This window comes from Hibiscus syriacus, unplaced genomic scaffold, assembly GCF_006381635.1.
Source record: "Hibiscus syriacus cultivar Baekdansim isolate YM2019G1 unplaced genomic scaffold, ASM638163v2 tig00110684_pilon, whole genome shotgun sequence".
Classification (NCBI taxonomy): Eukaryota; Viridiplantae; Streptophyta; class Magnoliopsida; order Malvales; family Malvaceae; genus Hibiscus; species Hibiscus syriacus.
Genome location: NW_024062824.1, coordinates 663,894 through 674,586, shown reverse-complemented (window position 1 = coordinate 674,586; position 10,693 = coordinate 663,894). Strand labels below are relative to the sequence as shown.

Sequence of the window (10,693 nt, the reverse complement as noted above, 5' to 3'; positions counted from 1 at the left end):
GAATATAAATTTTAAATTATTTAAAAATAAATAAATAATTTAAATATTTATGATAGAGACGTAATCTATGTTTTTAACAAAAGAAATTGGATAAAAATAAAAGTATTAGGTGGGACTAAACAGATAGTTTCACATTTATTTAATTTGATAAGATAAATTTATATGTATACAGATGAAGATAGGATTGTTCATTTGGTTAAAATCGAAACGAATATAATCAAATTACCATTAACCAAATTAATTAAACTTTTTTTTAACCGTTAATCGAACCGAACTTTTTTCAAAAATATTAACCGAACCTAATAAATTTCGGTTAATTTTTGAATTAACCGAAAATTTTTAAAATTTTCTAATTTATATAAAAATTATAATTTTTTAATTCAAAAAATTTTATAATTAATTTAAATAATATATAATTATAAAATAAAAATTTTAGATAAATTTTTTAATTAAATAATATTGATTTAGGTTTAAAAGTTATTAGATCTTAAATTATTAATTGAGTTTTAAATGGTTTGGGCTGAGCTCATATGTTATATATAATATATATAATATTTTTTAATTCAAAAAATCAGTTTACAATTAATTTAAATAATATATATTTATAAAATAAAAATTTTATATAATTTTTTTAATTAATTAATATTGATTTAGGTTTAAAAGTTATTGGATTTTAAATTATTAATTAAGTTGTAAATGGTTTGGGCTCATATATAATATATTTAAAATTTAATTTCGGTTAATTCGGTTAATTAATCGATTTCGAACCGAATTAACCGTTAACCGAATTCTAAAAATTTTCTTAACCGTTAACCGACCGATCGAATTCGATGATCGACCGAATTAACCGAATTAATTCGGTTCGGTCAGTTAACCGAATTAGTTCGGTTATTTAAACACCCCTAGATGAAGACACTCATAATTTACACCATGAATGATCCAAAGTAACTTTAGGATTGTAATGAGAATGGAGAGGGGTAATTTTAACGGTATTAGATCATTAGGAGAGAAGCCGAGGAACAAAGTTTGAGATTGATCTGTTAGGCATGTAAATTAGTCGAGTTCGAGTATTACTAAGCTCAACTCGACTCAAAAACTCGTGAGTTTAAATTTTTTAAGTTCAACTCAAATTCAAAATCATAAACTGAAGCTCGTAAAAGCTCGAAAAAAGAATCTTAAACTTAACTTGATTAAAGACTCAAGCTTAAACTCAAACTTAAACTCAAACTTGAACCTTAAATACATAAAAAAATCTTATATTGCATTTTTTGAAAAATCAACACATAAATGTTAATATTATTAATTAATAATTTATTTTTAAAAAATAAAATCTTAATATATTATATTTCCGAGCTGCTGTCGAGCTTCTTGAGTCGAGTTCAAGTAGCTCGTTTCGGCTTAAGAATTCGAGTAAAACTTAAGCTCAAGTTAAACTCATTCGAATCGAATATTTATCAAACTTTAATTAAATCGATCTCAAATAACTTGTATTCTATCTAGTCCTATCTACGACAAATCTTGAAGGGCCTCAAATCTAGTGGGCTAGCCTCATCGTGTTAAACCATCCCAATACGGTAAACGATCATCTTTATGTAGTCATACTCATAGGGAGTGTTTGGTTCAAGGATTGTGAAATTCCTATGATTGTGAAATTCTCATGAGATAGGAATTCCACATTCCCATGTTTGGTTAGCCGGGAATCTCATTCCCGGTAATGTTTTATTACTAATAGTAGATTTTTTGGGTATATTACCGGAAATGTCATTACCTCCATTCCCTTATGTATTATAATATTACCGTCGTTTTGGACTAAAATGCCCTTAAATTTTTATTTTTTTCAAAAATATATTTCTTCTGTCATTGAATAATAAAAATTCTACGAAGGTTAAATTACAAATTTATCCTTAAATTATTTTAGATTTACAAAAAAAATTCTATAATTACAATTTTATATGAAGTTCAGAGATTGAATTTTTTTTACCCTTTCATTAAACCTTTTTTATATTTTTAATTTTGTAAAAAATTATATAAATATTATGAATTTAATTTTTTAAAGAAAATATATAAATATTTTACAATTTGTAATATTATACAAATATATAATAAGGACAATTTGGTTAAATATACATTCCAATAATCTTTTATTCCTTTAACCAAACAAGGTAATCTTACATTACTGTTAAACCAATCAAACATAAAATACAACATTTCCAGTAATCATATTCCCTGATAATCTTATATTTCGTGAACCAAACGATAGTGAAGGTTCTCCATAAAAATCTGATTTATTTTACTAACAAAGGAAAACAGAAGAAAATTACACGTATTATGAAACCTCCAGGGGATGCTCAATGAAATATGATTCCCCCCCTCCCGGGGGGAAAGTTTTACACAACGAAATAGAAATTGCAAGGAAAAAGGAGCTTTTTCTTTCCATAAAAATCTGATTTGTTTTACTAACAAAGGAAAGAAGAAGAAAATTACACGTATTATGAAACCTTTGCGGATTGTGTCTAGTTTAAAGTTGTCCAAGTGGAACAACCTTCATGGTACTCAATCAATTGACGATCAAACCCTGAAACTTCCCGATATTCCGCAGCAAACGAAAACAAAATCCAGAAACAGAGATGTTTAGCGTTCAACTGAGGTTTCCAGACGCTACAATCTTCCAATTCTCTTCTTCGACGGTACTCGCTTATTTCCTTTGCAGATATAACACCAACAAAATCAATTCAATGGATCAGTTTCCTTAAACAAAAAGTTTGATTCTTTGCAGTTTCGCCGTCAGCCTCATTTGGCTTCTATATCTTCACATGTTTCTTTGTCTTCCTCTTCTTCATGGCGCCGAGCGACTGCATCGGATGCTCATACGTAATAAACACTAGTCTTTTTCTTTCAATTATACTGTTTGATTCTGGTGGTTCCATTTCCTTTCAATGGCCTATACAACTTATAGATAATGCATTTACTTAGAATAAAACTACTCTTTTTCCTTGATCGAAAACTGGTACTTGTTGTGCTAGCCCTAGGTTTTGGTAAAGTCTAAATTTTTAACTACCTCCCAGATATTTTTATGTTTCTTGTTGTGCTTTGGTACCATGTAATTCACTTCTAAAATGGTTTTTGATGAGTTTCCTTTTAAAACAAATAGGGAAACATATGAATCACTTGAGAGAAGATGGGATAGCCTTGGATTCAATCCTGTGAAAACGGACTATGTTTATGTTATGAAAAGTTCTGAAGACGGGAGCTTTTCAAATGGCAGCTTAAGACATGCTGAGAGAAGGTGCATTTTCTTGAACTTTAATATCATGCTGAGAGTTTTTAGAGAGAACCTCAAGGAGTCTTATGATTTTGCGATGTTTATTCGCTGCTCGATCGGGTTATTGCAGGGTGGAGTATGGAGAGAGTGGATTTGTGGTGTCTCAGCAGCTCTACTCTGCCCTAGCAAATATACAGATGGGTCTTACAGAAGATAAAATGGGTTGGACTAGGGTGTTAAACTAGTTAAAACATATGCCCCAGTTCTCGAGTATTTAACATTTACATTGTGGAACAAACTAGTCAAGCCTATTCTGCCCATAAATCTAAATACATCTGACATGTTCATGCCTTTTTAATAAAGGGTTGATGTGCGGGTGTAAAAGATGTTATGTTTCAGTTTGTGTGATGCATCATCATGTGTGTAAAATTAAAGAGAATATAGAAGAAAGTGGGTTTGATGAGTGAACTGACGACCAAGATTGTCAAAAGGAAAAGGTAAAGCTTGGAAATGCTGTAAGAAATTAAAGACAAGGTTAATGGTGACCTTCATCCCATGTTTGGAAAAAATTAAGCCTCCTTTTTTACTTGTGACTTACTCGGTAATGGAAGTCTTCCTTAACGGACAATTGATGTGTTTCTTCTTTCCATAATAATTCAACATATAATTTAAATCGCAGTGTTTCACTCAATCTAACCCCCAAAAAAGTTATACCAAACATTAGAATATAACAAATTCTATTAAATTAAATGAGGTTGAAGTATCACATTAGTCCCTGTATTGGGTGATAGATTGCATTTATGATATTGGATTGCGTTTCGGTCTCGTTTAGGGATGGCACTGGGCATTAATCTTGGATTGCATTTCCGTCTCTCTTAGGGATGGGCACGGCCCCAAACACATCGCATTTCCGTCTCTCTTAGGGATGGGCACGGCCCCAAACACATCGCATTTCTGTCGCTTTTAGGAATGGGGACGGGCCGGGACATGATGGGTTCCAACCTAAATCCTATATGGTCGATTTTTTTTTAAATATTGATTTTGATTCGGGTCGATATTTTTTTCAGATTATAAGTTTGAGCCTGTTAAGTTCGAATTTAGGATGAAAAATATCTAACCCAAATAATAATGTAATTATACCTTATATTTATGAATAATTGTGATAATATTCATCTCTATATATATATTTTTTTCAATTTGATCTCTATTTTATCGAACAAGATTCTAATTTATATATTTTTATCGGATTAGGACAGCCGAGTGTAGATTTTATCTAAAAAGACGAGTCTGATTTCAAGTCGGGTGAAATTACCCTAAATTTGGATTAAATCAAATTTAACGTGAAAGTTATATTTTATCGAATCGGATTAACCAGAAATCTAACCGATACCCATCTTAATGATGAATATAACTTTTTGTATATAACTTTGATAGTTATTTGCAATATTAAATTCAACTTTTTTAATTAAATGCAACTTTAACTTTTTGTGTAATTAATTATTTAGTCTTTTAAGGTGTTTATTTTATTTTATCTTTATAATAGTTTAAATATAACTCTCAATTATTTGACATTAAATATTTGTATTTCTGATATTTTTTGTGCTCAAATACGAAACTTAAAAAAATAATAACAATTTGTTTATCTCGATATCGTTTGGTTTGTATTTATAACATTTTTGGTATACTTATGATTAATTCATATTTATAAATTTAATGTCGTCATGTGTTATAGATTTAAAAAATAGGTATTGAACTTTTAAGTAAGAATATATATATGTATATATATATTAGATGTTTAATTATTTCAAAAAATAAAAATTTAAATATTTAATAATACCATAAATATTAAATACCTAGATCACAAAGAATATTAAATATTTAATTGTAAAAAATAAGTACTACATTAAACATAAATGTTTGAAGGTTATATTTGTCACGAACTCTTTAATTTCTGGAAAATTCAAATCTTAAGAGAGAATCAATTCAAATTCAACGGCGGTGAAGGAAAATAAAACAGAATTAATTTCCTTCCTAAATATTATTAAAATTGAAAAGAAAAGAGAGAACCTTGAAGGGGAGAAGAATCATTGCCATGCGATCAGGGTTTGGTATTGAAATTGAATTGCGGCAAAGAGATTGTTGATAAATCGTTAATTGGGGAATTTGGCGAACCAAGAGAAATGGGAGGCGATGGTGCTGACAGGGATAAGAGTAAGCAATGGTCATCTCCGAGCTGGGATTATAAAGCGAAAGATGAAGACCTCAGCCTTTGGGGAATTTTCCTCTTCGGTTTAATTGGCGCCACTGCAACCACTTTCGCGGTAAGTGCTTCCGTTCACTCTTGCCCTTTTTAAAGTTTCAATTTTTTCCTAATTTTGTTGAATTTTTTTATCTATCAGTATGTTAGGGTTTTTTTTCTCTTTGATTTGAAATTGGGGCCATAAAAAAAATTAGAATCAAGGTTAGGTTTTTATCTTCTGAGGAACAATGAAAACAAATTGTATTAATAAATCAGTTTTGGTGGGAGCAGCTGTGTGTTATAATTTTCCTTTGTAGTTACAATCTGGCATGTTAGGCAGCTGAGGAGGTCTGTTGATTGGATATATACTCGGTTATACTAAAAACAAGTTCTTTCACCGATTCAGCTCTCAATGATTCCATAGAGCTGTAGTTGAAATTTGGAATGGTTGGAGGAAATTACTCCCTTTTATGGTTAATCATCAATATCTATCTTCATAGTTTTCTTAAAAATGAATGTTGGAAGGAATTTCTTTTCTTATAAATTTTCAGTTCTTATAAATTTAAACAAGGATTGTAATTTTTCGGTTGTTTTCCTGAAAGCATATTGTTAATAGGATGATAGAAATTTATCCAAGTAAAGATTATATTTCAAGAAGAGATTCATTTGAGAGATCTTTTTTTCATCAAATTATTGCTTTGCTACCTTGAGATGCTTAACGGGCTAACATTTCTAAATTTAAGGATATGGCTGTGCTGTGTTACGCTCAAATGTTGCTTTGTTGAATTTTGTATATATTTATACTTTTTCTTATATCTTACATTTTAATATAGCATTTCTCATGTTCTCATTTCTCTTAGTTCTCTTTTTTGTAATTCGACATAGTTGAACACGTGTGTACTTGGAAAGAGTGGTAAGCTTGTGATTTATGTGAGCATTCTTTAATTTTGCTTTGTTTTTACTTCCTACGGTCTTCCAACATGTTTTACAAAGTGTAAATTTAGGATGTTTTAAATTGGGAATTGTTATTGCCAGTTATATGATATTTGAAGGAATGATAAATTGTAATATTAATATTTGATGGTGAGACTTGTGTCGAATTGTTGAATCACTGGAAGATTTACCCAGATTTGTGCGGCTATTTCATTGCCATCTTATGGAAGTTATCTGTAATGGTATTTTCCTGAAATCATTTGTGATTTGGTACATTGGTATAGAGAATGTAAGATGGGTGAACAGTAATTCTTATGTGCAATTATCTTCTTTTAACGCCGTTACATCACTTTGTTTTATGACTAATACTCTTAATATTCTTTTAACACCAGTTACATCAATTTTAAATTTTGGATGGGGACTGCAACCACCTACCCCCAGCTTCAGCCCTGCTCGTATTGATATCTTCTTTAGTAGACCAGTTTGATATCATCATGTGTTAATTAATTCCTTCTTCTCTTTGTAGGAGAGAGGTGCATGCAGAGTGTGTTTAACTGGGAGCGAAATAAAACAAAAGGAGCTATGAGAGCTGGAAGGAAAATCATGGTGCTTATCACAGCGAGATGATTGGTATTGGAAGGCGGATGTATCTTACAAAGATCAAAGAACCAATTACAGGCCACCTCAAAGAGGTAGTGCACGCTATCCATTATCACATCACTCACTATACTGTTTTAGGTCTTGACAGGTAATGCTGCTATTAAATAGGGATAATAAATTCTTCCACCGTATTCATGTTGGCATAGCGAATAGCTTCAACACTGAAAATTGACACTTTTTGTACTTTTCTACTTAGAGCCAGAATGAAACCATATACAGAAGATGAGATTAAGGTATCCTGAATTATATTTGAAATACTTGTATATCGCTGCTGTTGTTTTGAGTTATACTTTTATCATTTTCTAAATTGATACTGAATTTTGACAATGTTTGTTTGTTATGTTATTGGCTATATATCATATATTTCTCGTATATTCTCTTGGTATATCTCTATTCCGATATTAGATAACCAATTAATGAATTAATCATTTGCTTGTCCTAGCTAATTGATACCCCTGTCTTCTCAATAGACGGATTGCTAGTTTATGCTAATCTCAAATTGCCATTTTATCAGACTAGGAAGTCGGAGTGTCTAAGTTTGTGCTCTTCTGTGAAATATTACATTGTGAATGGGAACCTCATCTGTCAACATATATCATATTTCAGTAGGTGGAAAACTAGTGAAAACCATTGTTTCAATACCATTCATTCTAGTCTTAGTTAATGCAATTTGTTCTGATCTTGTCGTTATTACTTGATCATAGTCCGCACTTTACGCTTGAGTTTTTTTGGTTTGATGCATCAATCAAAGAACATAAGTAAAATGAAGGGGAGTTTTTATGGTTCCTTGTAGTTACTGGATTCAGGCCAAGCAAAAGAATTCCAGACAGATCAGAAACCAGGATAATAAAGGTTAGATTTTTTGGGCAGTTATTGCTACAAACCCTTAATCTTAACCCTCTAACAGCATTATTTTGGATTTTTTAAAAGTTAATATGTTGTGTTTCAGAACTCGGGATGCGAAATTTAAAGAGTTAATGACCTCATGAGCCATAAAGCAAGAAAGGAAGAACACGAGGGCATGAAAACCGGAAACGTAGCTATAATTCCACAGGAGTTGAGCCAGTGAAGTGCCAACAGATGCAGAATATTTAAACCCTATCCTTCCATCTCTCTGCTGTTGGATGGCTCAGCCCATTGCAAATCATTTTTTTTGGAGTTTTAATTGAGTTCATACTTCATGTTGCATTTCTGAAAGATGAATAATTATTTCTTCCACCGTAAAGAAAAATCGAATCTCTTTCTCTGTTTGTTTAGGCTGTTTGGTGTGAGAGGGTTCTCTGAATCTGAAACGGCTTCAGCTTTTGCTTCACTTTAGTTTCCGAAACGATTCAACAAGAAAAAGGCAGGGTAAAAATACATCCTCAGAGAGTGGAGAGAGAGGGTTATGCTTTTTTATAGACTCCAAAAACGCAACGGTACTCAAAGTTTACAAGTTAACCGCCCATCGTCTTGTTGCTAACTTGCGCCTCCCATGAGGTTAGACTTAAACTGTGCCGATTTATACGTGGTCCCTATGTCTTGTTGTAACTGAAATCTTTCCGTTAATTTAATAGGCGATAATTGGACAGGTTGTCACCTTTCAAATGTACTTCATTGTTTTATCGTTGTATTTTTGGTTTAATGAAAAAATATCCTTTATTTATTTTAGGTTTTTAAAGTATATTTTATTTGAAGTATGTATTTCATATTTTAACATTATTTTTAGGATAATTTTAAAAAAAATTATTTTCAGGTATATTTATCAATGTTGATCACCTTCCTTTGTTATCGTCGCAGTCAAGACAAACTATCTAATCGGCTCATCCATTTAGTGATCGTTATTGCCCTTATCATCGCCTTAATCTTCTAAATCCCTAACTTATATCCACAATACATAAATTCTATTTCTATACTTACATCTACTGTCATCTTATCACCATATTATCGTCACGTCAGTTATGGTCAACCATTACTACCGTCATCAAACAACAAGATAATTACTCTTGTCATTGTCCCAATCCTCTAAATCCTTAAAATTTTCACTACTCAAATTCATAATTCTATACTCCATATACACTTTCGTTGACTGTCTCTATCGTCGGTTATTGTTAAGTGTATAAAAGTACTATATTTTCTACCATTTTTCATACAATTATTGCTAGATCTAGGCTCAATTTAGTTGCATTATTAGTCTCATGCATGATTCCATAGTTCCTTCATTGTTAAGTTTGATATTACTTCTGGTTGGTTTTTTTGGAAAAGACGCTGATGAAGTATGTTAACTTGTGTAGGTTAAGGATTGCCTAGGCAAGCAGGAATTGTCGTAACATTGGAGCTGATTTCTGAAGGGTTTGCCGAGCCTATTACCAATGATGACTGAATAAGTCCACTCATTCAAGATAAGCACGACAAACAAGGGATAAGTCCTAAAAATTTGGATATCCACGTAGAGTTTAAGGAGATAAAGAAGTTTGATTTGAAAGGAGTTTGAGGATAAAGATAAAGAGACTTGTTATCTCTTTTATTCCAACTATAACTCATCCTCATCTGTTGAACTATGTTTTATAATGTTTTGATATAACAAATTAAGGCAAAATGTGTTTGGACTTAATTGAATTTGTTCAAGTTTTCAAAAATAATTCAAAGTCCAAACTAGAATTTGAGCACAAAACTGTTTTTCAAGGTACGAAGTACTAAATTGTTTTTACAGTATCGATACTATATGAACAATACCGATTCTATTCATGTGGTACTGATACCAAAGGTAGAGAAGTATCGATACTCTCAAGGTAGTCTCGATACTACCAGCTTGCTCAAATTCCAGAATGCAAAATAGGTACTGATACTCAAAGGAGTATCATACTACTGTACAAAGTAGTATCAATACCATGATCATTATATCGATACTGGTAAGCCCAATGATCTTTAACGGCTAGTTTTTTAAAATATAAAGGAAGTATCGATACTCATTAAAGGAGTACCGATACTCCCTGTCCAGGGCAGTTTCATTTGCAGAGAAAACATCCCTAACGGCTATAAACGACAACAAATACATTCCAACATATAAAAACAAGTTGAGGACACTTGAAGAAGGGTTAAAACACCTATCCAAGCAATCAAACACAAGAGAAGAGTTTTCATTCCTATTTTCCTTTCTCTTGTAAATAGTTGTGTTTTGAGCTTATTGTAATGTTGGGACCGTCGGCGCACCCACGACGCAGCGGAAACAAAACTCGACGATCTCACCAGTGATCCAAGTACGTAAAACCGAAATCGAGAGAAAGAGATACGAATACTTACAGCGGGTTCCTTGAAAACAACAAGAACAACAGTGAATACTGGTGGTGTAGAACGGTTCGAATCATAAGCCTCCATGAAATCACGTCTCGGCCTCTACTCAGTTCACCGATTGAGAGCAATATTTGTTTTCCCAAAAACTGTTTTGAGAGAAAACGGCTGAAGGTTTATGTGTGTGTGTTAAAACCGACTGCTAGACCTAACACACCCTTTTATATCACTACCCTAACATCTTAGGGTTTTCAAAGTTATTTCGAATTAACAATAAAATATTATTTAACTAATTCAATTAAATATACATTAAAGACTTATAATCTAAA

General features: G+C 31.7%; 1 protein-coding gene and 1 long non-coding RNA gene across 2 annotated transcripts; both read left to right on the top strand.

Annotated features, from left to right (window-relative positions):
* Positions 1–2,575: 2,575 nt before the first annotated feature.
* On the top strand, positions 2,576–3,558 carry LOC120138353 (branched-chain-amino-acid aminotransferase 5, chloroplastic-like). Its single transcript, XM_039153840.1, has 3 exons — positions 2,576–2,687; positions 2,777–2,871; positions 3,152–3,558. Exons 1-3 carry the CDS (start codon positions 2,628–2,630, stop codon positions 3,477–3,479), a joined length of 483 nt encoding a protein of 160 aa, XP_039009771.1. The 5' UTR covers positions 2,576–2,627; the 3' UTR covers positions 3,480–3,558.
* Positions 3,559–7,595: 4,037 nt separating this feature from the next.
* On the top strand, positions 7,596–8,171 carry LOC120138359. Its single transcript, XR_005517535.1, has 2 exons — positions 7,596–7,946; positions 8,044–8,171. It is a non-coding gene; the product is annotated as an uncharacterized LOC120138359 (long non-coding RNA).
* The last annotated feature ends 2,522 nt before the right edge of the window (positions 8,172–10,693 follow it).

Excerpts from the sequence above, each read along its gene's own strand:
- LOC120138353 (XM_039153840.1), top strand. The coding sequence starts at position 2,628 with ATGTTTAGCGTTCAACTGAGGTTTCCAGACGCTACAATCTTCCAATTC. Across the intron at positions 2,688-2,776 it reads TCCAATTCTCTTCTTCGACG|TTTCGCCGTCAGCCTCATTT; the intron begins GTACTCGCTTAT and ends GATTCTTTGCAG. Across the intron at positions 2,872-3,151 it reads ACTGCATCGGATGCTCATAC|GGAAACATATGAATCACTTG; the intron begins GTAATAAACACT and ends TAAAACAAATAG.